General features: G+C 37.3%; 4 protein-coding genes across 6 annotated transcripts in view; 3 read left to right on the top strand and 1 right to left on the bottom strand.

The window, feature by feature from the left end:
- LOC103387744 (gap junction alpha-5 protein-like) overlaps nt 1-7,133 on the top strand; it is a 10,040-nt gene extending 2,907 nt beyond the window's left edge. The window contains exons 2-8 of one of the 2 annotated variants that reach the window (XM_025060992.1): nt 415-710; nt 2,920-3,060; nt 3,712-3,876; nt 4,309-4,602; nt 5,252-5,317; nt 5,438-5,586; nt 6,490-7,133. In XM_025060992.1, the coding sequence (XP_024916760.1) occupies nt 2,992-3,060; nt 3,712-3,876; nt 4,309-4,602; nt 5,252-5,317; nt 5,438-5,586; nt 6,490-6,985 (1,239 nt within the window). In that variant the 5' untranslated portion in view covers nt 415-710; nt 2,920-2,991 and the 3' untranslated portion in view covers nt 6,986-7,133. The remainder of the gene's footprint in view (nt 1-414; nt 711-2,919; nt 3,061-3,711; nt 3,877-4,308; nt 4,603-5,251; nt 5,318-5,437; nt 5,587-6,489) is intronic. The other variant, XM_008322505.3, reaches the window with a different exon arrangement.
- Nucleotides 7,134-8,000: 867 nt separating this feature from the next.
- On the bottom strand, nt 8,001-10,476 carry LOC103387743 (cytochrome c). Of its 2 annotated transcripts, none has more exons than XM_008322503.3 (3): nt 10,328-10,476; nt 9,005-9,201; nt 8,001-8,908 (listed from the first exon to the last, which is right to left on the bottom strand). In XM_008322503.3, the coding sequence occupies exons 2-3, from the start codon at nt 9,171-9,173 to the stop codon at nt 8,763-8,765; spliced, it is 315 nt and encodes a 104-aa protein (XP_008320725.1). In that variant the 5' UTR covers nt 9,174-9,201; nt 10,328-10,476; the 3' UTR covers nt 8,001-8,762. The 2 variants fall into 2 exon arrangements, with proteins under 2 accessions (XP_008320725.1, XP_008320726.1); XM_008322504.3 differs by lacking the exon at nt 10,328-10,476 and adding an exon at nt 9,344-9,896.
- A 534-nt stretch (nt 10,477-11,010) lies between these two features.
- On the top strand, nt 11,011-19,975 carry rbm45 (RNA binding motif protein 45). Its single transcript, XM_017037161.2, has 13 exons — nt 11,011-11,349; nt 11,948-12,070; nt 12,239-12,365; nt 12,468-12,584; nt 13,448-13,537; nt 13,635-13,699; nt 14,236-14,242; nt 14,493-14,622; nt 15,364-15,457; nt 16,694-16,851; nt 17,204-17,279; nt 17,504-17,643; nt 19,013-19,975. Exons 1-12 carry the CDS (start codon nt 11,074-11,076, stop codon nt 17,618-17,620), a joined length of 1,380 nt encoding a protein of 459 aa, XP_016892650.1. The 5' UTR covers nt 11,011-11,073; the 3' UTR covers nt 17,621-17,643; nt 19,013-19,975.
- A 762-nt stretch (nt 19,976-20,737) lies between these two features.
- zc3h15 (zinc finger CCCH-type containing 15) overlaps nt 20,738-26,132 on the top strand; it is a 9,097-nt gene continuing 3,702 nt past the window's right edge. The window contains exons 1-6 of the mRNA XM_008322499.3: nt 20,738-20,961; nt 22,462-22,563; nt 23,175-23,286; nt 23,385-23,537; nt 24,615-24,706; nt 24,806-24,988. Of these exons, the coding sequence (XP_008320721.1) occupies nt 20,887-20,961; nt 22,462-22,563; nt 23,175-23,286; nt 23,385-23,537; nt 24,615-24,706; nt 24,806-24,988 (717 nt within the window). The 5' untranslated portion in view covers nt 20,738-20,886. The remainder of the gene's footprint in view (nt 20,962-22,461; nt 22,564-23,174; nt 23,287-23,384; nt 23,538-24,614; nt 24,707-24,805; nt 24,989-26,132) is intronic.

The following is a 26,132-nucleotide window of genomic DNA, read 5'->3' on the forward strand; positions in this document are numbered from 1 at the left end:
TAGTTGTGTTTTCCTGTGTTTGTGCCTGCGCGGTGGGGGGGGGGGGGGGGGGGGGGGGGGGGGGGGGTTGTTTGTTGTGAATTGACTGAATTATTTCTTAAAGTCACAGGGGAAGACAGAGGAAGCGATGAAGCAGGACAGTGATATATGGGAGAATGTGGGGACTGGGCCCGCAGCATTGTATTGTGTCCAAATACAATATTGGACTTCCTTTAGATGCTAGACAACACAAACACTTACATGAGAACGTTGAATAGCAGGCAGCAGGGCACCAAGCCTATTTCCTCTAGAGATTGACATGATGGAGAGAGGGAGGAGTATAGGGAGTATGGGGGACGGGGGACGGTGGAGGCTGGTATAAGTTCCACTTTCTTTCTGATTTGATACTGCTGTTCTAACTGTCGCCTCGTCCAGACTGATTCACCTCTGCGATCGATTCATCTGTCCGTCTGATCTCTTTAAATATCTGCTGACGGAACCAGAGCTGCCGAAATCAAAATCTTTTCACGTTGTATTTATAGAGTCGTACATTCATCTCAAACAACTTGGAGGAACTAAACTTGGCAAGAAAAAAAAAAAGAAATCTGCTCCTGAGGATCAGTGGAAGTGGCTTCCTAACTAGACCAGAGCATTGACTCCAAGACATCGCAGAGACTGTCCAGGCTGCTCCGAGATCTGCATTCCTCCCTCCTCTAACCTAAAAGAAACGGGTAAAGTGAATTTGCCGAACCTGAGGAATATTTTATTTTAAACGTAGCGAATAAATTTTAAAACTCCTTAAACTTTTTAAATTCTCTAATATTAATCCCGGATGCAATGTTGGTGCTTAGTGACTATACAAAGGTTTTTTTTTTTGATTTCTAAGAACAATATATAATGTAGAACATGTGTCAAACTTGAGGCCCGGGGACCATATGCGGTCCGCGAAGTCATTTTGTGTGGCCCGCAGGACCTTTTAAAAGGAGAGTGTCTTAACCTGATAAATTCAAAGTTTTTTAATTACACCGAGCGATGAACAATATTTGTAACTTGAATAAATAATAATCAATTACAGAAACATTTATTAATACACTATGGATTAGTTACATCTATACAGTCTTCCAGGTACAACCGGCCCCTTCAAGGAGAACTGTATTGCTGATGTGGCCCCCTGCTGGAAATGAGTTAAACACCCCCGATGTAGAACAACAGAGTTATTTTTAAATGATTGTATTATGTGTTGTCAGACATAAAAATTTACGAGTTACGTTAAAGCAGTGGTGCCCAATAAGTAGATCGGGTTCTACCAGTCGATCGCAAAGCGAGTGCTGGTAGGTCATATGAATATATATTTATGTATTAGACATGTATTTGAAATGGTGAGGGTAATCATAAGCGGTGTGGGAACGCAGATGCGAACGTTAAAGTCCTTACAAGATTTGGAGAACGGCCAGTGTGTGAGTGTGTCTCGGCCCTGTAGGGTGAGGGCAACGAGACAGGATGCAGGACAATGGTACGTACTGTCTGCACTCATAGGAACTATGAACACACAAAGGTCAGACGAAAGTCTATGCAAGGAAGTAATATTGTTACTTATTGCGAGTGCACTTAAGAAAGTGCCGGACGTGTGTATTCACACACCCACACATATATCTTTTAAGAAAAATTCAAGGTTAAAAAAAACAGGAAAGGAGGGAATTTACAGAGAAGTTTTAAGGGGGGATTTAGAAAATATTGAGTCTAAAATCTGTTTCTAAAATATACTTTTTTTTTTAAAATATAATTTGACAGTAAGGTGTAAATGCTTATTTTTAATTTTTTTATTTAAATATTTTCTGAATTAAGTTGCAGCTCAGGCTCAGCATCCTCCATGTCAAAGACTGTGGTTTTAAACCGGTGGTGTCAAACATACGGCCCGCGGGCCAAAACTGGTCCGCTTTGGGGAGTTTAATACGGCCTGCTTGATGTGAAAAAAAAACACTTAATGTTAGTAATATTTTGTAAAATATTTCATTAAATATACATTTTTACCTAATATATTTGTTCTTATTTGAATGAAAACAAAGGGTAAAACATGGACTTATTGTTATTTATAGGTAATTATGTGATGACTGTACTGGTCCGGCCCACTTGACATCTAATTAGGTTGCATGTGGCCCCTGAACCAAAATGAGTTTGACACCCCCCCCCCCCCACACTCTTCTATTAAGGTGAACCTAATTTAAGGTAGTAATATTCATACAGACTAGACATACTAAAAACACAACCTTAAAAACTGCCAGTATCTGCCAATATTATTTATTTCAAGTAGTAGTATACTACTGCATGTTTTTTTATTTTATTCCACATCTGCCATGTTTTAAAGTCAATTTTTCTGTCATTATTATTAAGTCATTTTTTAATGATTTTTAAATCGGCGACATTTCTTTTTTTTCCCCCTGAACAAATGATCGCCTGGGAGTGAACGCATTGTGATACTTTTTGTCCTTATGTGGACATTTTGCAGATCCCAGCACCGCCCATATATGGACCAGGGTTATAATTAGGCTTAGGAGAAGGGCACCAGGGACTCAATATGTCTATGAAAAGACTTCACAAAACAAAACAAATAAAAAAAAAAAAAAAAAAAACGTTGACCCTGGGGGACCCTGTGTGTGAGTTTGAACCATGTGATGCCTTTTCTCCTGCCCTTACCCCAGCAGCTCCCACAATCTGTGTCCTTGGGGAAGCAATAAAATAGAAATCTAGCAGTAAACACAAAAACTCCCTTGTCATCTCTCCATTTCTTAGGTATAAAGACGTAAATGGTGTCTATTCATCGTAGTGCCTGTACAGTTGTTACATGGAGTAGAACACTGTGAATCTTAGTCCTGTGTTGAGTTAAAGAAAACCTCTACCTAAAAAAAAATAAAATACGGATTAAACCTTTTTCTGTTTTAGGTGAGTAACAACTGCGCGGCGAACGACCGAGAGTTTCAGAGCGAAAGACAAGGACTCAACCACAGTCGGAACATGGCGGACTGGAGCCTTCTGGGAAACTTTCTGGAGGAAGTGCAGGAGCATTCCACCTCTGTGGGCAAGGTAATGATAAACCAGTGAGGTGTGAGTTTATCTAGCATGTAACTAAACGTTTTATTTTATTTTTATTTATTTTTATTTTTATTTTTTAACTTAATGGGCTGCATCCGTCCCTCGGGCCTTAGTTGGATAATGGCTGTTGTGTGAAACCAAGAAATGGAGGTTGAGGATGCATGACTTTTTTTAAATTATTTTTTACTCAAGTAGATTTTTACATGGGTACTTTTGCTTTAACCCGAGTAGAATTTAAGAAAAGTAAAAATATTTTTACTTAATTACATTTTTTATATATATAATTTGAAGTAACCACTAAATGGCATGCCATGTTTACAGTCATTTTTTTTCTACATTCCTGAGTCCTGGACATGAGGATCTGGACAATCAAAAAAAAAAAAAAAAAATTAAAAAAAAAGAAAATTTCACCATCGATGTCATTTCTTTTGTGCTGGAAATTAAAGTTTAAAATTGTTTTTGCTCAATTTAGCCAATATATTCATTATAAAATATACAGAAATTGGTATGTGTGATGTGGAGTTGAATGTTAAGCTTGATTAACATGCTATATTGAAAGGAGTACAAAAATTAAGTAAATAAAAAAAATAAATGAAATTCAAACTAATTTTTTTTTTTTTTTTTTCTTCTTTTTCTTCCCAGGTTTGGTTGACCATCCTGTTCATATTTCGGATCCTTGTGCTAGGAACAGCTGCAGAGTCATCCTGGGGAGACGAACAGGAAGATTTTAACTGTGACACTGTACAGCCAGGCTGCGAGAACGTCTGTTACGACAGAGCGTTTCCCATAGCCCATATACGATACTGGGTAATATACTGCACACGTGCATATTGTTACAATGATAATGTTGTGAGATAGATGGAAAAATTCATTGGAAATGTCGCACATTTAATTTTGTATCTGTTGATATAGTTGATACCGGAAACTACAGTTTTAAAGTTTTTATCGCATAACAAATACATAGCGGCCTCTAGTGTCGGCTCTGGGAATTTTGGTGCTCTACTAATGACTATTATAAAACAAAAAACAACAAAAATAATCAAATTTAATTTAACAAAAAATTATTTCCTGTTCGGGTTTTAATAAGAAAAATGGAACACAAATGTTTCAAAGCATATTTAAATTCTTTTTTTATATATATTTTTGGATTATTTTTTATTATTATTTTTGGTTATATTTTTAAGTTTATTACCATTTTATCAACTAACTAACTATTAACTAATTAACCCTGTGTCCCAGGTTCTCCAGATTGTGTTCGTTTCAACACCCAGCCTGATCTACATGGGCCACGCCATGCACACCGTTCGCCGACAGGAGAAGAGGAGGAGCAGAGAGGAGATGGACGAAGGAGGAGGTGAGGGAGAGGATGACCCAGGAGGAGGCGATAAGGGAGGGATGGCTCGTGGTCTGATCAAGAGGGTTGAAGAGAAAGACGAAGAAGAAGAAGGAGGAACGTCGGGAGGTCAAGTCCACCTGAGGGGAGCGTTGCTTCAGACGTATATACTGAGCATCCTGATACGAAGCATCATGGAGGTAAAAGACAGATGAAACCTTGTGAACAAGTTACTGGATAACTAAAGTTAAATAACGACCAAATGAAGCATTTGAAAAAGAAAATTTCTCAAGAGCAAAATTAAGTCATTATTAACATGTAGTTCCAGGACAGTTGAGGGTTTGTGGGCTGGAAAAAAATAAAAATAAAAAAAAAATAAAAAAATTAAGGGACGAGACATTGGATAAAAATTGTTTATTATTATTATTATTGCTATTATTATTATTATTATAATTATTATTGTTGTACCAAATGGTAATACGTAAAAAAATAAAAATAAAAAAATAAATAAAAAAATTAAGGGACGAGACATTGGATAAAAATGGTTTATTATTATTATGGATATTATTATTATTGTTATTAATATTATTGCTATTATTATTATTGATATTGTTATTATTAATATTATTAATATTATTATTGTTATTATTATCATTATTGTTGTTTTTATTGTTCTTCTTCTTCTTATTATAATTATTATTATTATTGTTATTATTATCGTTATTGTTATTGTTATTCTTATTTTTCTTCTTCTTATTATTGTTATTGTTATTATTGATATCATCACCATTACTATGATTATTATTATTATTATAATCTTTCTTTCTTTGTTTTTCTTCTTGAATATAGGTGGTCTTTTTAAGTCTCCAGTACTTCCTGTATGGAATCTTCCTCAGTCCTCTTTATGTTTGCAAGGTACACGCAGTAATGTATACAGTCTGTCTGTTTCAGAACTTGTTGTAGAGATTATATTCAGGCCAACATTCATTTATCCATCATCCGTTTATCCCTCGTCTCTGTTTTTCCGTCTGTCAGGCCTGGCCATGTCCCCACCCAGTGAACTGTTATGTTTCCAGACCAACAGAAAAAAATGTTTTTATAGTCTTCATGATGGCTGTGGCCGCCGTCTCTCTGGTCCTCAGTGTGCTGGAACTATATCACTTGGCATGGAGACACTGTCTCAGGTAGTAATGGTGGACAAACCTTTGAGAAGTACTTATCAAATAGTGGGGTGGGGGCCCTCTGGGGGGGGGGCGCAGTGAGGTGCCCGGGCGGGGACGTGAGGGGTCTTCGAATAGAACATACCACTGCTTTGATGCTTGAATGATAACAAGCCTCCAGTCACTAGGTGGCAGCACCTCATACAGTGGTTTGTACAGATAGAAATATACAGGTTATCAGGTTCTCAATAGTATTTCAATTAATGGGGTTGCGGGTCAGTGGGGGGGTGTGTAAACATTTCTGACCCCAAGGGGGAGCATGACAGAATTTATCGCATAATATGATTCAATTCTTACAGTTTGTGGTCACTACTACACACTATAGAATATGATTTACCAGTACTCCCTTTGCGATCTAGTGGTAGATCTTGATTACACTTATAGACCAGAGGTCACCAACCTTTTTTTTTTTGCTAACAGCTACTTCAAGGGCACTTAGTAAAACATAGAGCTACTTGTTTGATACAGACTTCCCAAACAATGTAATAATAATTATTTCGGGGACATACAGTACAATAGTAGATGCTCTTCTTACCGTCGTCATTGCACCCAATTGGATATCACTGCAAGTGGAACTGATTCAAAAAGCACAGTAAGAGTACAATGTTTTGACCCTCTTGTTGACTAGTTTTATTTTGAGAACCTACCCAGTCCACATGGGCTACCAGGTGCCCCGGGCATCACGACGGTGACCCCTGATCTAGAAAGTCTACCACATCACCACAATAGACTATTAATACATACAGAGATACTGCAAAAACGTTTGTCTATTTTTGTTGTAAAAAAAAAATCAAAATGTTTTTATTTTGACAGTTCCAGTGTCAGTCTAGATGTAGGACAATAACGGTCTCACACTCCATGTTGCAGGAGGTTCCTTTTGGCAGGGAAAGCAGCTTCTGCGGCTCAGGCTTCTCCCACGCGACAGCTCTCTCTGTCTCCGCCACCCACACCGCCCCCTGATTTTACCCACTGCATCATTGGATCTACACACTTCCTGCCAATGATGTTGCCCACCCACGGTCTGGCCAACCAGCAAAACTCCAAGAACATGGCCACCGAGAAGCACAAAATAGCCACCGTCACGGCCGGAGCGGCCGAGGAGGCGAGCTTCCTCCAGATGAACTGCTACACACCCGGATGGCAGAATGAGAGGAAGACTCCGGTCCAGGATGGAGGCCTGAAGTTTGAGCCAAACTTCTGTTGCTCTGGGAGCAGGGGCGACGGCTTCTCTCGGACACAGAGCAAGGAAGCGGACGGGCTGCTGCTGAATCCAAGTGGAGGGGTTTGTCAGAAGGACAAGAGGAGATTCAGCAGAACCAGCGGAACGAGTAGCAGAACGAGAACAGACGACCTGTCGGTTTAATAACAAACTTCAAGCGTTACACACGCGTACATTCATTATTTTTCTATTAGCTCATCATTTTTAATTTGGAACAGTTCTGAGGTGCCACATATAGATAAAAAACTATCTATGGTCAATTTTTTTTTTTTTTTTTTGGATTACAGGAGGAAACCAGATTATGTTTGTGTTTTTTTGGATTACAGGAGGAAACCAGAATATGTTTGTGTTATTTTATATATATACATATATAGGTGAAAAGTAACGAATTATATTTACTCATGTTACTGTAATTGAGTATTTTTGCAAGACAACGCTGACTAAAAGACAGACTTTAGCCTGTCGTTGGATGATGGCTGGTGCGGAACAAAAAAACGGAGGTCGAGGATTGTCAACTCCTGTGGAGCAGAAGACTCAGAAAGAGAAGGAAATCCTTGGCCGTATCTCAGCCAGCTCTTTGTGGTTTTTTTTTTAAAATGGAAATGAAGCAATAACTTTATCGTGCAGAAAGTGCCTGCCCCTGGTGGACAGAGCTGTGTGTCTGTCTTGAATTTGCAGCATAAGCATTCAAATGGATCATAGAATACTCAACTTCTGCCACTTGTATTTGAATTGTTGATTTTGACTTTCTTTACTTTGCAGATTGCATGACTCGTATTTTTTTTTTTTTTTGCATCACTTAATTACAACTAAGTAACTTTTACTCAAGGTCAATTGTAAATAAAGTTTTTTTTTTACTTGCGTAGATTTTTAGATGGGTAAATTGACTTTTACTTGAGTAGAATTTTAGCAAAGTAAAGATACTTTTACTTAATTGCATTCTTTTAGCAATTTTCCACCTCTGGTATATATATACATATATATATATATACATATATATATTTACATATATATATGTATATATATTCTGTATATACAGACATAAACATATTATATGTATATATATATACTGTATATACAGACATAAACATATGACTAAACATATTATAATTTCAATAATTAATTAATCATTTAAAAGAAAACACATGACAAACTGTTCTGCTTGTTTTCACCATAGGTTCATTCTGTCCACGATCATAAATCACATTTATGCTTATGTCTGTAACAGAGTAGTCATTTGTATACAGTGGCAGCAATCCATCAAAAACACACTATACATTTCAGTCAGATGACAGCATAAGTTAAAACCATATATTCCTACAGGCCTGTGAAACCAGGTAAGTGACAGGCCAACTCGAATACCGACATAAAAACATTGTTTAAAACAACAAATAAAACAACCTTTGCTAAGCATCGTGAGTAGGACTTCAGTCGAGTTGTGGTGGATTGAATGTCATGATGCAGAGTTAATTGATCTCAGGAAGGAAACAGCACCATTCTTTTCATGGGTGGGGACGCTAGAAACTCAATTTACTTGGATAAGTTAGAGTCATTTGAGTAAAAGCACCAGTTGATCATTAGTTCAGGGGAACAAAAACTAAAAACACAAAAATACTTAATGACATTTTAACACTTTATACATTAAATATAAGGAGTGGTGTTTTCTTTGCAGAAAGGTTTTTAGAAACGTGACAGCGTAAGTCACTCGTCGTACAATCAGTCATTTGAAATAATATAAATTGTTTTTTATGTCTGATGCATTTTTGTCCTTCCATAGTGAGAGACATTCACAAAACCATTTCAATGTACCGCTGAATTACGAACAGCTGGATATACATAAACCGTGTTTACTATGAACATATGTAAATATTAGACAAAATAGGAAACATGTTCATGTTAAATTATTCTTTGCAGGACTACTTCATGATGTGGCAGATTTAAGGTATGCAACGAGATCTTGACGTTCTCCCTTCTTTTTGATTCCAGCGAAGATCATCTTAGTTCCCGGAATGTACTTTTTGGGATTTTCCAGGTACTCCATTAAGGTGTTCTCACTCCACACGATACCTAGGGAAGAAAAAAAAACCAGATTGATGTTCAACATCATAAAACAGAGAACAAACACTGACACTAAAAATAATTCCACGTGACAGGTGAACTAACCTTTGCTCTTGTTAGCATCAGTGTAGGAATAGCCCGCCGCCTGACCAGTCTTGCGACCAAACAGACCCCAGAGGTTGGGCCCCACCTTGTGCTTGCCGTCCTTTTCTACAGTGTGACACTGCGCACACTTCTGGACAAAAACCTTCTTTCCCTTGGCAACGTCACCCATTTTCAGCAGAGATGGTAAATATGATAATCTGAAAAAGAAACTCTGCATTAGGCCTGCATGTTCATCAGAATAGCTGTGCACATGATCTATTCATAGACTGATGCTATGATAGGAAGCTCATTCCCTTCCCACACTTAACAGCGCCATGATGTGAAGGTCAGGTAACAGACCTCTTCACCAGTGACAGCTCACGTTTTCTCCACCTCTTGAATAACGACTAGTGATAAAGCCACTCAATACAGACAGTGTCCTTATCGCTTCGAGGAAGATCAAATAAAGGACTGCCAAAACGTTTTAAGACGTCACCACAGACGTCACGACATAACCTTGCATGTCGTCACTTCCACGTAACTGTTAAAACTCTATGAATAATTGTTTTAAAAACCCAGACAATTGTACATATTATATCTTTTTTATATTTTGTTACGTACAGTAGGTTTAATGCGGTTTGAATTGTAGGCTACATATGATTCCAATAAGAATGCTCTGGAGTTTTGGCGCAACGGTATAGAGTTGCGTGTCCTTAACTGACCTGCCTGTCTGCATTCCGGTGCCAGTGTACACCAACAAGTTAAATATCTAGAGTGTTTTTTCGGGGTTGTGTAACATTAAATTGTTTTGGTTATAACTGCGTCCTAGAATACATGTCTTACATGTTAGATACACAGAGGTAGTAAATCCTGCAGCCCGTCCCTGACCAATATGGCGGCCACCTCATCATATACCAAGGACATATAAATTACCTTAATGTCTTGAAAGCCAACTTCGCGGACGTTATAAGGTTATAACGTTGGTGGTTTTATCTAATTGACTTTGTATGCGGTGCTGTTAAGCCTGACAATTGCAAAGAATTGCTATATTTGAAGATATACAGATTATTTTTCATTCATAGTGAACACCGCATTAGCCCATCGTCATCACTCATTGTTGATGGAAAAGTCTCAATCTGACAGAGCTGTTACTAATCATAAACGCTAAGTTTAGCTCCGTTACAGCATCGCCATTATATAATTTGTTTATTATTATTATTATTTAACGTATTTACGCGGGGACAAATATGATTTTCCGGCTAAGGAGACCTAAACATAATGCCTTAACGTATTTACGCGGGGACAAATATGGCTAAGGAGACCTAAACATAATGCTAAACATACCTTGTGGTGAAACGTAGGGTAAGGAAAACGTCAACAACCGTAATACCGTTATAGCTCCAAGCCGCCGTCGACCGCTTCTGACGGTCGTAAAGAAGGTCACTGCGCTTTAGAGGAACACCGGCTTTTTGACGTCACGACTCAGTCACGTGCAGAAGGACTTTCCTAGTTGAAAAAAAACCCGCTTTATACTTTCAGATATAATTCGTTTTACAATGCCGGGACATTTAGTCACTCGTGTAGCGTCTAACACAGTTATGTTAATAAAGTCATAGTTTCTTACACGAACAAAAAGTAGTTTCTAATGCGCAATAATTTGGTACATTCCCAGACGTTCATTGTAGTAAAGTAGCACGCTGACGGGGCCATACAAGGGCCATAATATGTCAATGACATAATAAAATGTTTATCTAGCTAATGCACGAATGACCGAAGCAATAGAGCGTATTTTACATAGAAGAATTTTCAAGATTTTGCTGTAAAATCACGTGTTTGCTTTATTAGTGTATCAGTAACAGGGATGGGTAACTTTCAAATATATAGCATGTTTTGTAGAAAACAAAGGTGGTGTCCTGTAGTATAATACATATTTTACATATTTATTTATTTAATTACAGATTTATTTATTGTCTCTGTCGTTTTAAAAAAATGCGGAAGTAGCGAAACCGGAAGTTACGAAGCGGACTTAAGTACGGCGCAGTCTCGTCGGCGGAGTATTCTCAACAGGTCGTTTTACGGAGAAAGCAAAAATGGAGGAGTATCCCCATAAACAACCGGTCGAAAACCTCGACGACCCTCCCAATAGCCGCCTGTTCGTGGTCGGCAGTCGCTCCATGACTGAGGAATCACTTCAGGGGGCTTTCTCAGTGTTCGGAGAAATTCAAGGAGTTTGGATTGTTAAAGATAGACAGACAAAGGAATCCAAAGGTATCGGCTACGTGAAATTTGCCAGGTCTTCGCAGGCCTGTTTGGCCATGGAGGAGATGCACGGAAAAGTTCTGCTAGAAGGGACTAAACCTGTTAAGGTAATGTAGAGTTGAGCCAAACACACAGGGTGGAAGAAGTTATCTGAGTTTAAGTAATTTAATTTTTTGAGTTCTGACTCTTTATTGGCATCTGAATCATACCGTTTAAGCCAGTGTTTCTCACCTACTGTGCCGCGGTGCAAATCACCAGGTAGCCCGTACAGAAGTATCATATGTCAATAAATTGTTCTATAATTACTATTTATTTACTGCAAATAATTCGTCTTTGTTCGTTTATGCGACATTTACAAGGAGAAAATTACACATTCTTTCGCTAGGTGTCAGCAGATCTCTAGAAAGATTAAAGAGAGCCTTAGCTATTGAAGATCATTGTCTTCACTTCCTGCGAGTGTATAAGTATTAAACATGCCCAGTTTTTATTTTAAACAAATAAATTGTGTATACTAGTGACTGTTACTTTTGGGTCTGCGCGTGGTATATTTCTAATACTAAGTTTGGGAAACAGTGGTTTAAGCTTAAGCCATGTCGTGTTTTTATTTTTTCTGTTTGGGAGGGATGCAATATTTTGTTGTTCGATTTTTTTTTTTTTTTTTTTAGAATAGAATTTGTTATTAATATCATATCTGCTTTTTTGAAGGTATTTATTGCCCAATCACGATCATCTGCAAGGCACAGAGACGTGGAGGATGAAGAACTGACCAGAATCTTTGTCATGATCCCGAAAACGTTCACCGAGGAGGATCTCAAAGACACATTTAAAGTAATTATAAATCACTTGTAGTCCACACAGACTCCTCACCCATAAACACTGAAACGACATTGGTGCGTGTGCAAACAGTTTTGGCAGGAGGAACAAGAAAAGAAAGGGTTATACACGGCTGTTGAACATAATTGACTTGATTCTAACTCCTGTCTCGTTGGTTTTCAGGAATATGGTGACATTGAGTACTGCGTGATTATCAAGAATAAAACCACCGGAGAGAGTAAAGGCCTGGGTTACGTGAGATACTTCAAACCGTCCCAGGCTGCGCATGCCATAGAGAACTGCGACAAAAGTAAGAAAACTTGTGGCATGCTATCATTTTCACAACTGTATTTTTACTCATGTAGTAGCATGCGTTAAAAACTTTTGTTGATGCAATTGATGGTGTTTCTAGCCTACAGAGCCATCCTGGCTGAGCCACGTTCCAAGACGATAGCTCCGGACGACTACTCGGTGGGAGCGACCAGGGGAGATTACAATGATTCATCAAACCAGTATGCAGCTCCTATGGGTATGTTTCCCCACTTTTTCCTCGTCAACAATTAACTCCTTCAGTATTTCGTCTAAATTCAGTATTAAGTCTAAATCAAAGATGTTGTTTTTAACTATTTGGTAACAGGCCATGTGTTTTGTTCTTGTTCAGGAGCAGTTTTAATTATAGTCAAATTATATCATCAAAACCCAGTAAATAAAAAGTAGCAGAGGTGTATCAAAATAACAATTGCTTATAGATATATTTTTAAAAAAATATTTGCAGTGTATAAAAAGAACATTAAACATGTTAAATCTCTGAAATGCATCCAGTATTACCCTAGTACTGAACCATGTTTCTATGGTTCACAAAAAGTTTTTTTTTTTTTACTTCCTCCAGTGAACTGTAGATGGCAGGAATGTGCTAAGAATGAGGGACAAAAACATTGAGCAAGTTTAAGTACCTTAAAAAAAAGACACAGTTTCAAGTGTTGTTGCAGCTGTAAATAGAGACATTTTATAAGACAGACCAATGAAGGGAGTTAATAATAATTTGTTGGAGAAAAAGATCTTGGTAGAAAACAATGATTTTGTTAGCTGTCACTGGTTATTTTTTTGTCAATACTGTAGCCACATACAAATCCACATTTTCAAATTACAGAGACGATACAGAGATGAAGTTTTCATACAATAATAATTTTCACTCCAATTTAATTATTTGATTCTATTTGCTGCACTGTTCTCCAAACCAGTGTTTCCCACCCTATATACTATAGCAGTAGTATATTAAAATGTAATACGCGTAATATATGTTTATGAGAAGATCATTATTTGTCCTGTTTCCTGTTGGGGAGTTTTGCTAATTGTTCTTTGTTGACCCTTTGTTATGATCCTTCTTTGCAGCTGACCCTGGGAGCTACCCTGCCATGGACTACCGCTCCAGTGACTTCACACGTTGCCTGATGATGTCAACCAGGGCAGCGCTGACAGAAAAAAAAAAAAAAAAAGAAAAAAAAAAAAAAAAAAAAAACTTTTTTTAAAAAAAAAAAAAAAAAAAAAAAAAAAAAATTGTTGATAAATTAGAAAAGTTAACAGTTAGTGAGTTTATTTCAGAAGAGTGTTAGATATTGCAATATAGAGAGAATTTCATGGTTTGTAGATTTTTAGCCTTTAAATATCTGTGAACGTTTATCCCATTATGAACAAAGTGACTTTAAATATCTCTGCTTTTGTTGGTGTTGTTTGCAAAGTCAGCGTAAACAATTCCTTGACTATTAGAAATAAAATGGAAAAAAATAAATAGTATAAAATGGATGGTAGAATTAAGAATTTTATTTTAATGTTGCAAAATAGCTTAAAATTAACTAAAAACGACCAAAAACATACACAAAAGTTAGCCATGAATTGGCCGAAGATGCCAGGAAAATATACCAAAGATTACAAGATAGCTAAAATGTCATATTTCACGTGATAAAAGAAAATATCTGGCCAAAGCCAGTAGCAAAATTCTTAATTCTTAACCTGAAATTTAGTAAATGAACTAAAGGAAGAAGTAGTCAAGTTCCTAAATAATTTAGAAAATGTAAGTGTTTGTGTGAACTAATTTAAATGACAAGTAAAAGTCATGCATAAAGGCTAAAATGGTTTTATCATTTTCTGCGCCATCTGTTGGAGACATGTGGGTATTGCAGGGAAAAGGCGAAAGTATAATGAAAAATAAATAATATAAATAAATAAATTGTATAATTTAAAAAGGTTTGGCGGGCTGGCTTAAAAGGCTGAACGGGCCGCGTCCGGCCCCCCGGACCTTAGTTTGTCCATCCCTGCTCTATGGTGTGATTTAGGACTAGAGCGATTTTGTAAGACAAGCAGTAAACAGTGTTTTAATGATGATGTAAGAATTTGTTCTCCAAATCTTTATATCCCCGCATCTGTCTCGTCCTCCCAGGTCACGCCTTGATCCGTTACAGTAATCTGGGATCCGCAGTTTATGCCAAGGACAAGTTGAATGGCTTTGAATATCCACCCGGAAACAGACTGGTAGTAAATTTTGTCGATGATGGAGAGGACCGCAGCAGGTACACGCAAGCACACACACACGTCCATAAACACTATATATATAGTCATCATCAGACAGGCCCACACATTAATGAAGCATAGAAGTGAAAGTGTCATTTAAATTTAAGGCATACGTTCATTAAAAAAAAAAAAAAAGTGACCAAAATGCCTCAGCTAATTAACGACGCTGAAAGTATCTACAGTTTAACAGTAAAGAGTTTATTACACACATTTCACGTACAGGAAAAAAAAAAATTGAATTTATGCTCGTTAATTAAGAATCGTGATAAAGCGCACATCAATTTTGCAGTTTTTATATTATATTTTCCGTTTATGTTGCTAGTTAGAATGATAACTTAAATGATCCTAAATATAAAAAAAAGAACCATAAAATGATGTTGAGTGTGGAGGACAGTTCCAGACGTGGCCTTTATTTATTCTCCATCGCCTAATATTTTATAACATAGAATCATTTTAACTGACTTTAACAAAAGGAGCTCACATTGCAGTTGGAATTTTCACCCTTTTTTGACACAGGATGACATACTTTCTAACATGTAAAGAAGACAAATATAGTAGAAATTATTTCTTATATTCAATTCAATGACAGCTAGAATTCAGATTCTCTCTATTTTAAAGCACACGTCAACCTTTGACACACACACAGTGATGGAGTCTGGAGACTTTTAACTCCAGTCTCTCAGGTGTGCTGATCATTTTTTTATGCAGTTTGAAAACCTCATTGATTTGTTTGTGTGTAGTCCCGTAGGTCGTATGGCCATGCAGTTTGTGGCAGCGCAGATGATGTCCACGCTGTGGAATGGACCCTCCACCAGTCAAGGCGTTAAACCACCTGTAAGTACTGTATGTATGTGAGCCCTGATAAAAACCTTTGTGTTCAGATTAATAATAACCAAAGCTCTGGGCCAGAGGTCTGTCCCGGCCAGTGGGGGCAGTGGTGGGCGTTGGTCACTTTGGTGATGGGTCAAAAGCAGAGGACAAATTTCATTGTGCGCCGCGAACAAGATAAATCACTTTCACTTTCGGTGATTTCCGACCGCTGCGCTGCGGCACTTTAGTGTGCCTGAGAAATTTTAGTGTGCCTTTTTACGAGGTCCTTGACCTATGGCATTTCATGGTTACGTCGCCCTCTCCCATAAATTTATTAAGAAAGTCTCCTTCCGTCATTGTAGCGATTTTTAACATTAGCGTTCAAACTCGCCAAACTAGTTTCCGTGTGAACTTTGAGCTGTACGCGGAAGGTGGTTTTGTTTACGCTCGTCGCTGCCGGTTGTACGCCATAAATTGGATTGTGCTACATTTGCATTGTGTGAGTCAGACTCTCCTGACATTTCTGTCTTATGTTAGCATAGGTGAGTGACATAGTTACTTAAGTGCAGCATGCAAGTTCCGAGTTACGAAATTCGACTTGTGTCACTCGGTAGGAATGGAACTCCAATGTTAGCTGAGGAACCCTTGTACTTTTTATATTTTTTTTTAATATTCATGATAAACATATACAGAGAAGGCTTTGCTAGCCTTGACGGTCTACCACTAGTAAAGAGTGATTTAAAAATACCCAGACTAAACCACAGTCAACCAGATGAGCCTTGTTGGATGACATAGAACTGAGTAGAACGGGCATGGGCAAACTAAGGCCCGGGGTCCGGATGCGGCCCGTTCAGCTTTTCTATCCGGCCTTCCAAACTTATTGAAATTCTATAATTCATTTATATTATCATTATACTTCCCTGCAATACCCACGTTTGCCCAATAGAGGGTGTAAAAAGTGATAATTTTTATTTTGGCATTTTAGCCTTTATGCATGACTTTTACATGTCGTTTATCTTAGTTCACATTAACGCTGTTCAGTTTTAGGACAATTGTGCCCCGCGAGTCAAAAAGTTTGCCCATGCCTAGAGTAGGAGCCAACTCCTGTGAGTCTCCTGTGAGTTTAGTGACTTAAACAAGGATGCTGATTGGCTGCAGCACCTGACTTAAATTGCTTTATTTCATGAGGGTAAAGCTAACTTCCTTGTACTGTATTATGTTTACTTGAAGAAGTGAGTTGAATCTATAAATTCTTTACAGGGTTTCTCTGGTGCCACTCCGATGTCCCGCGTCCAGACGGATGTTACCCTGCCTCCCCAAAAGAAGCTGGCTCCACCTGACAGTAAAACTAAGGAGCGCTTGTTCCTGGTGTTTAGCCCCTCCCCTCTGCCCACCGACATACTGGAGGATGTGTTCTGGTAGGTTCCCCAAAGAACGGGCTAATCATTTTTCTTCGTTACGACTTAATAACTGTGCGCTTCACATTTTTAAAAAAACCCGCACTTTGCATTTATGTCGGTGTGCGGCCAAATGGTAAGAATAATGGTCCACTAACCAGAAGGTCAAAGGTTCAATTGATTTGGATTTTTTAAGTACAGTCACTGCAAATTGCTGGGGATGAGAGCACGCAGCCTAAGTGCTTCTAAATGACAGTGTAATGGTGCCATTAAAACAATCCATCAGAGAGTCAGCATTAACTAGTGTTCCCGCTGCACACTGACATTTCTACCTCCCCCCTCACCCCCCACCCCGATGTCTCTGTCTGGGCAGTCGCTTTGGCTCTCTCATCGAGGTTCATTTGGTTCACGGAAGGAAAGTGGGCTACGCCAAGTTTGCGGAGAAGCAGGTGAGACTTTGAACATCACGTATGTTGACAAAAAAAAAGTCTTCGTGATACCAATTTAAGATGTCGATTTTTTTTTTCATTGAATTCGGCCATTCAGACACATCTGAAAATTCAAAGATTGTCTATATAATCTAAAAACAAAATACGTTTTTTTTTTTTTTTTTTTTATTTCCATGAAAAGAAAAAAAAATCCTCATTTCCGCTCCCTTTTATTCTCCTGAAAGTCGGCAGATGACGCCATGGCGGCGCTTCACGGTCAGGTGGTGAATGGTGTGAAGATGAAGGTGATGCTCGCTGATCCCCCCAGAGAGGAGTCCCACAAACGTCCTCGTACATACTAGGACCCTGTCTAGGAAGTGACTTGGTAAGTACTGAGGTTTGTGCTGCAGGGAGTTCTCTGCCTTGTTTCTCTCCTTACAGTGATGTTTTTGAATAGTTTCGTTATTTTGCCAATTCATTAATAATGTTAAGTAGTAGAGATGGGTATCATTCCTGGTTCAGATAGTCAATGAAATGCAGCGGTATAATGATAATATAAAAAAAATTATATAATTCGGAAAAGTTTGGCGGGCCGGGTAAAACAGCTGAACGGGCCGCATCCGGACCCCGGGCCTTAGTTTGCTCATGCCTGGCGTAGATACACAAAGGGTAAGTCAGGAAATACCCTGCAGAGCATCAGGGCTATTACAGTGTATGGATCAAAGACCAGCCCGGGCAAACGAGCTTCAGCCAATCACCAGCATTTCAGATTAGATATTTATCAACTGGGAGACATTAACCAATCAGCTCACAGGTGTCAGAAGTAACTTAAGACAGAAACTCCAGTGTTTGACCTTTGACAGAATTCATCTCTGAGGTCAGAAATAGATCACGTCAAGTTTTAGAATTTTTTTCACACAAAAAAAAAGATCCATTTCCTCCTGATGAAATGCAATTAATAGTCGATATGACTCTATATCAGTGTTTTTTCAAATGGTAAACCTCCAAAATATTTGTGATATTGTATATTGTCAGTCAGGTGACTGGATAATAAAATCAATAATAAAAATTAATGTAAAATAAGATTTATTATTTATTATTATTTTTTCAGTTCATTCATATCACTGAACTTGGTATAAAAGCATTGTAAAGTACTGGACTTTTTTTTTTTTTTTTCAGATAATGAGATTCCAAAAAACTTTACTTGCGATTAAAGTTTTTTTTTCAGCAGCACTAAGCTAAACCGAGCTAAAGCTAAAACGGTTCATATTCCGGTTGCTTTGCTGAAGTTGAACCTCTGTATCATTTTGTGATATCCCAAATAGGAAACTGAATGTATGAGCTATAACCTGTCTTTTCTCTTACCTGAGAATAGGAATGAATAAGACCGTGACAAAGTGCATATTTACTGATGGAATCAAACACTGACATTTGAAATCTTCCTGTTTCTGTTAACAATTCTTTTCCAGCAGTTGAGACCCTCCTTTACAGAAATGTTTTTATTTTTTGACATTCTAAAAGTACTAATTTGATCCAGAAATTCTTCACAAATTTAGTAATAAGCTCCTGTATTTCTCACAGGCCGTCCTTCACAAATTTAGTAATAAGCTCCTGTGTTTCTCACAGATCTTAGAATTAATGACTCGTATGAGTTGTCAGTTTCTGAAGTGACTAAAAATGTGATGAGTTTCTGCTGAGTGACTGGGAGTCGTTTTCTCTTCCTGTGAATAACGCTGCAGCTTCTTGTTCCCCAGGCGACTGTTGTCGTGACACAATGACACCTGACCTGACAGACCGACATCAAGACCTTCTTCTGACCCCTGACACGACCTTTGACCCACCTATCTGACCCAACTTTTGGTCAGTGACCTCACTGTGACTCACTGTAAAAACAACCGTCTCAACAACTGCATCACGTCCGGTGTGTGTCTGTGGTCTTTGTCATGATTTCAATCTTTTAAAAAAAAAAAACAACAACATTTTTTTTTCTTCTATTTCTGTTCTTTTATTCCTATTAGCTGGATTGTCCAGAATACTGAGCGGAAAACTGATGGTTTCAAAAAAAAGTTATAAACACAGGGTTGGAGACTAGTATCAGCCTATTGGATGAATTCGTCTAGGATGTTGTAGCAAAGAGCTCCTGATTTTTGCGTGGCTGTACACCACTAAGAAAAGATGAAAAAAGACGGCTCTTGGAGAAAAATAATCCACTAGTTAGAATTTAAACTTCACTCTCCTTTAAAATACTAACGGAGCAGAAGAGTGTTTTTTTTTTTTTTTAACAAGGAAGGCTCATGTATGTATCTGCATTAGTTGATTTGCATGATTTTTAAAAAAAGTCTTATTTTTAATTATTTCCAATATAAGAATAGTCACTTTTTCCCATATAGATGATCTCATGGCCTCACTGTGCTTCCAACTTTTGATTTTTTTTTTTTTATTTCCTCTCATTCTCGTCTGTGATCAAAATGTCTTTTACTATGTTTAAATAAAGACGACATAATTTAGTGATCAGGGGAAAGGAACTATCAACATGATCCATGAGCTAAACCACTTCTTCTATACTACCATCAACCCATTAACACTTCCGGGAGTCACTTCAGATGTCATGTGGCGACAACCAGTACAGTACACGTCAAACTGAATAGAGAAGTGTCTTAGACCAACAGTTAATGTGTACTTTTTGTGATACAGTGAAAATAAAGAATCCAAACATCTGTCTGCCGGCCTTTTCATTCACCCAGATAATTGTATGTGTTTGTTTGTGCCATTAGAAATGTCTCTGATTCTCATTCCTAAAAAAGTGCTACATCACACATCAGGCATTTTAAACAGCTTTGTGTCAAATTGTAGAATCTTTAAAACAGGCTTCGGGGGGACTGTTATACATTTAAAAGCCGTTGTTTAGTGATTTAAAAAGTATAAAACTCAAAGAAAGAAATCGGACTGCAAAAAGTTTCACCGTGGGCACAGGACACTACGATAAAATGAAATAAAAATCACATTTTTGTCTAACATTATTTTATGTATATTTTTGGAATGTAGTCACAGGACATCAGCTGATAATTATTATTATTATTTATTATTATTATTATCAGTCTTTATTGTCATTGTAACACAGGGATACAACGAAATTGCTGCTGTAGAGAATAAAAACCTTTCCTTAGTCATCTTAGTAGTTCTCCAAGCTAAATAATTATTGTATGAAAAGAGGATGACTGTATGTTTTATAATTATAATTTTATACATCGAGCAGTGAAATTCCTCATGACACAGGGTACAGACAGTTCAATAAAGTGATTATCTATAAAACATCCAATATAAACAGTAAAAATCTACATATTCTCAGTACTGTATCTCCCCAGCCAATGGATTTTGCCCACAAGTTCTCAGCTCGAAGTCCAGCGGCGCCAGGACGTAATGACATAATTATGGACTACAGTACCCGTCATGCCTACGGCGTCCGTGATGACGTAACGGGTCGGCAACCGCTTACATGTGGCGTATGAGCGCCGCTGCTCCCTGTGCCGAACTAGCATCAAGTTGTTCCAGCTGAAACAGTACATATAATTTAATATATCAGAGAAAACTATTCGCGTCCTATACAGCAGCTAACACCTGAGCCAGCATGCCACCAAAAAAACCCGCCGCGCCCGCGGGAAATAAAAAAACTCAAGAAAAGAAAAAGGAAAAGATAATTGAGGTAAATACACACGAGTTAGCATTGCGGCGTTTAGCGTTAGCTGCTATGCTAACGAACAGTTCACAGTTAACTTTACCGGAAGATAACATTAATGCGTGTGGCTTATGTTGTTTTCAGTGATTATATTTCTTCTTATTCATTTAAAACTGGTTGAATTTATTTTTACTGCCTTACATTGAGCTGTCCAGTTGTCAGCAGGCTAAGCTAACAGGGCCGTGCCAAAGCAGAAATACCTCGCATTGCTTTTCGTAATGAATACATATCACAAAACTCCAGGACTTAAATAAAAACTTATTTTGTTATGTTTTTGTATATATAACACATAGTTTTGTTTCCCGTGTAATATTACAGAATCTCGTTAGTAACGCACGGGACGGGTTTTTTAAACGGCTGAAGGACAGATCAGGAAAATTGGTTAATGCTTTTACGACGAGTGTGACACATTGATCTGTTTAATGGCTTCTCCATTTTCGTTAAATAACATTGGTTTCTTAGACATTTGTAAGTGATACAAAAAAACATTAGTCTGGCGTCTCGCAGGAAATTAGATGTCAGATCTGAATTTTCATGACAGATAATTGTAAACGTGGGCATTGCTCCCTGCCACCGTGACAGCAAGATTTAGTCGAAGAATGAATTAACGTCATCGATCGTGATAACAAATCAACTGGGGCAACAAGAATCTCAAATATAAATCAAGGTGTTCCTGTTTTATAATGTGGTAATCAGGTATAACAGCAGCGGATGAATGTTAAAGTATGTGAGACTATGGTAATATCAAGAACACTCAAAATATAGATTGATGCGTCTACTGGTACAACGTGTATGAAATCAAAATATAGAAACATTAAAGCTGTTTAATGGCATCTTCTATATTCTCTGACTTGGTGTCAATTTCATCCCCCTTAGATACATGGCTTTTTTTTTTAGCTTACATTAAAAAAAAGAATTTAATTATTGTGTTTAACACATCTATCATTTTCTATGTGCTGCATGGACTGAGTCGTAGAGTAATGGGAAGTAGTCATCACTTTTTTACTTTTACTTTTACATTTACTTTGAAAATGGTTGTTAGTTGCAGCACTGCCTGCAGCCATACTGTTGATATTTAGTAATAAAGTGTCCAAAAAAAAACACTGTTGCCTAAAACCTTTTTTTTTGTACGAGCATGAAAAGGTATGGCAGAAATTAATCAAGAATTTTTAATTCAATTTCTACTAAATTTAACAATTTATTATTGTTAATCCTGAAATTTAATTTTGTCAACAACACATGGTGTTTTTTGTTGTTGTTTTTATAGGGGAGCAATGAAACATTCTAAATGAAAAGTCAAGCAATGTGCTCCTCTCTGACTTTTAACGTACCGTGAAGCTAACTGCTAGCTCCAGCTTTAAGAAATAGTTAGGGTGAGCTTTCCAGTCTTTGTTTCTTGTCGAGTCCATACATAATACAAGTAAATCAGGAACAGGGTCTCTGTTTTTGTTTGTTGTTTTCTTCTAGGACAAGACCTTTGGATTGAAAAACAAGAAAGGGGCCAAACAACAGAAGTTTATCAAGAACGTCACCCAGCAAGTTAAATATGGACAACAAAGTGCAAGAACGGTTAGAAGACATTTACAGAAATATTTAATATATATATATATATACACATATATATATATACACATACTAGGGTTGTAACAGTATATGTACGGTATTCATATTTAAGTGTTCAGTGCAAATACAAGTGCACTGAAAAGCTTTTCGGTACATGGACATATTTTTAGTTTTAAAAGCATTTCAAGGATAACTATAATCAATATAATGTGGCCCAATTTGCTGCCCGCTGTGTGTGTATATATATGTGTATATATATATATATATATGTATATATGTATGTATATGTATGTATATATATATGTGTGTATATATATGTGTGTATATATATGTATGTATATATATATATACACAGACAGACAGAGTGCATCATAAGTTAATCAAATTAATCAAAACAGTTATGAAATTGTGCATCGTTCCATTCATAGTGCTCACCAAACTGAGACCACTGTATCGAAACGGCTTGAGACACACGCATGTACTGTTTCACCCCTAGTAAAAATTAATATAATAATATTAATAATCATTTTAACTTACACTCAAGCAAACAAGAATATCGTTCAAGTTCTGATGACGAGTGAGTATTGAAATTATTCGTTCACTCTGTGTGTGCTCAGCTTGCCCAGCAAGAAGCAGATAAGACGGGTAAAAAAACGGATAAGAAGAAAGAGTTGGACGAACTTAACGAGCTGTTTAAACCTGTAGTGGCTGCCCAGAAAGTCAGCAAAGGTAACAAGAGTTTCACATTGAGATAACAATGGTCATATATAAACACGAGACTAACTGATTCTATAATCATGAATGCTTTCTTTCTCTTTCTTCTTCAGGTGTTGATCCAAAATCGGTGCTGTGCGCATTCTTTAAGCAGGGTCAGTGCACTAAGGGTGACAAGTGCAAGTTCAGCCATGACTTGTCGATGGAGAGGAAATGTGAGAAGAGAAGTGTCTATGTTGATGAAAGAGATGAGGACCTGGAGAAAGGTTAGTGCACGAACAGAGGTGAATTTATTTTCTGACTCTTCCACGTGATGGTTTGGTGCAGTTGTATACATCATAGTACCATTTAATAATGTGAATCAGGGATCACCGACCTGGTGCCCCGGGGCACCTGGTAGCCCCCATGGACTACCTAAGGTGCCCGCGGGGTATGTTAAAAACAAAACCAGTCAACAGGGTCAAAAATTGTACCGTTACTGTGCTTTTTGTATCAGTTCCACTTGCTATGATATTCAAATGGGTTCAATGATGATGGTTAGAAGAGTGTCTACTATTGTATGACCCATAACTAACTTGTTACATTGTTTGAAAAGTCTCTATCAAACAAGTAGCTCTTCATGTTACTAAGTCCCCTTGAAGTAGCTCAGAGTTTAAAAAAGTTTGACCTTGTAAAGTTTCGACTGCAGCTAACTTCTGATGAAAAAAAAAAACCAAAACATGTTTGTTATATTTTTTTTCATTCATTATTTGACGGTATTTTCATTTTTCTTAAATTACAGAGGAAATGGAAAAAAATCTTGGTAACATTATTTTCACATGTTTGACAGAAATAATTTTCCAATTCAACACACTATTTTAACATGGTCAAGGAAAGTATTTGGCCCTGAGAATATCAGCCAGTTTTCTACCTTCTCTCTGGATTTTTTTTTACATGCAACAAAATGAAAATCCTTCCTTTGACTGAGCTATGTTTATTTTTTTTTTGTCCTGTTTAATTAGCTAAATCATTCTAGTGTTTTTAGCGCTTGCCCAAATTTTCTTTTTCTTCTTGCTCTGGTTTAAACGACAGCACTAGTATCATCCCTGCAGCAACATTTGGGGAAAGAAGAGAATAAAGATTGCCCACCAAGGCACAGTAGAATTAATTTTTCACTTTTTTTTTTGCTTGTATCTGGCAAAAGATTATTCCTTTGTCCCTATACATTTATTTAAGGTATAGAAAATTTAAGTGAACTTTGATTATCCTTCTTGCGCCACCATGTTTGTGTTTACTACTCAATTCATCTTGCAGTGCTTGTTTTGTTTAAAATAAATTTGCTGGGCCTTTGGTTTGTATTTCAGACACTATGGAGAACTGGGATGAGAAGAAGTTGGAAGAGGTGGTGAACAAAAAGCACGGCGAGGCAGAGAAGAAAAAGGCTAAAACCCAAATTGTGAGTGTTGTCAGTTGTAGGCTGCTGGACATGAAATAACTCCTAAGTCTTTTTTGAATGTGACATAATGTTTTGGTTTTTTGTTTTTTTGTTTTACAGGTGTGTAAGTACTTCCTGGAGGCTATAGAAAATAACAAGTATGGCTGGTTCTGGGTATGTCCATCTGGGGGCGATACCTGTATGTACAGGCACGCTTTGCCGCCAGGGTTTGTTCTAAAGAAGGACAAGAAGAAGGAGGAAAAGGAGGAGGAAATTTCTTTGGAAGAGCTGATAGAAAAAGAGGTAAGGATGACTGGAGAGAATGTGTACCATTTGAAGATGAGCAACTATTTCAATCAAATTACATTTAATACTATTACTTAACGTAATAGTAACTTAATGGTTGTTGTTATAACTTCTTTTTTTTATTTTACGGACTATAAGTCCCTCCGGAGTATAAGTCACAGTGCCACAGCAATAGCAGATACTGGTACAAAAGCCTAGAGTGCCCTCTAGCGGCTGTCAGTGTGAATATAAAAAAATTGAGGGCCCTCTAGCGGCTGTCAGTGTGATTATAAAAAAATTGAAAGTGAAATTATATATTTTAATATATGCCGCACCTGAGTATAAGTCGCAAACCATACAGTACAATAAATACAACTTCAAAAGAAGTTTTGAAGTTGAAATCATACGTCTTACCCCGTTTGACCGAATCATAATTTTTATGAATATTCCCCAGCTCCGTGCTGTATATTGGATTTGATTATCAGGTGATGTGTATTTGTTTAATGAGGGACGTAGATACCCCATCTGAAGGTGCATAATTATTAGGCAGATTCCTTTCCTCGGGCAACCGACTGACTGACTCTGAAAAGTTAAAAGTCTCTCAGAGTGATGCAGCATGAAACAAAATCTGACTTCTAAACATTCAGGTTTGAGCTTAATAACAATTTGGAGTGAGCCAGGGCACTGTAGTTGTTAAAAAAAAAAAAAAATTAATCGTCGCCTCTAATAACTGTGAACACAGTGCGGTCTTTCAGCCCATCTGGTCTGTGGCCAACATTTTAAGATCTTCTAAGTACAAATCTGGCCCACAGTGTAGTTATATTTGGCCCAAGAGATCATATCAAATGTGTACTAGAGTTGGCCTGCCAGTAAATAACCCCTAAATACTGGCAGAGTTTGTAGTATTAGCGGTGTATGCGTTATGTTATAGCACATGCATTTTGTTTTTTTGTTGTTGACTGTTACAAATGACAAATACTGTGTGTTTTGTTTTCAAAGTTTTTATAATATTATAGTTTATAATATTAAGCTTTGTTTGGTTCCAGATTGAATGTTTACACGTTTGTTTCCATATGAAAAATTCTGCATTACATATCTGCAGAGAAGGAGAAATATGCACAATTGCTGTCAATATTTCAATAAATATAAAATATATATACTA

The sequence above is a fragment of the Cynoglossus semilaevis genome, chromosome 12 (assembly GCF_000523025.1).
Source record: "Cynoglossus semilaevis isolate Cse_v1.0 chromosome 12, Cse_v1.0, whole genome shotgun sequence".
Lineage (NCBI taxonomy): Eukaryota > Metazoa > Chordata > Actinopteri > Pleuronectiformes > Cynoglossidae > Cynoglossus > Cynoglossus semilaevis.

Excerpts from the sequence above, each read along its gene's own strand:
- LOC103387743 (XM_008322503.3), bottom strand. The coding sequence starts at position 9,173 with ATGGGTGACGTTGCCAAGGGAAAGAAGGTTTTTGTCCAGAAGTGTGCG. Across the intron at positions 8,909-9,004 it reads TGATGCTAACAAGAGCAAAG|GTATCGTGTGGAGTGAGAAC; the intron begins GTTAGTTCACCT and ends TTTCTTCCCTAG.
- rbm45 (XM_017037161.2), top strand. The coding sequence starts at position 11,074 with ATGGAGGAGTATCCCCATAAACAACCGGTCGAAAACCTCGACGACCCT. Across the intron at positions 12,366-12,467 it reads CATAGAGAACTGCGACAAAA|CCTACAGAGCCATCCTGGCT; the intron begins GTAAGAAAACTT and ends TGGTGTTTCTAG. Across the intron at positions 15,458-16,693 it reads GTCAAGGCGTTAAACCACCT|GGTTTCTCTGGTGCCACTCC; the intron begins GTAAGTACTGTA and ends AATTCTTTACAG.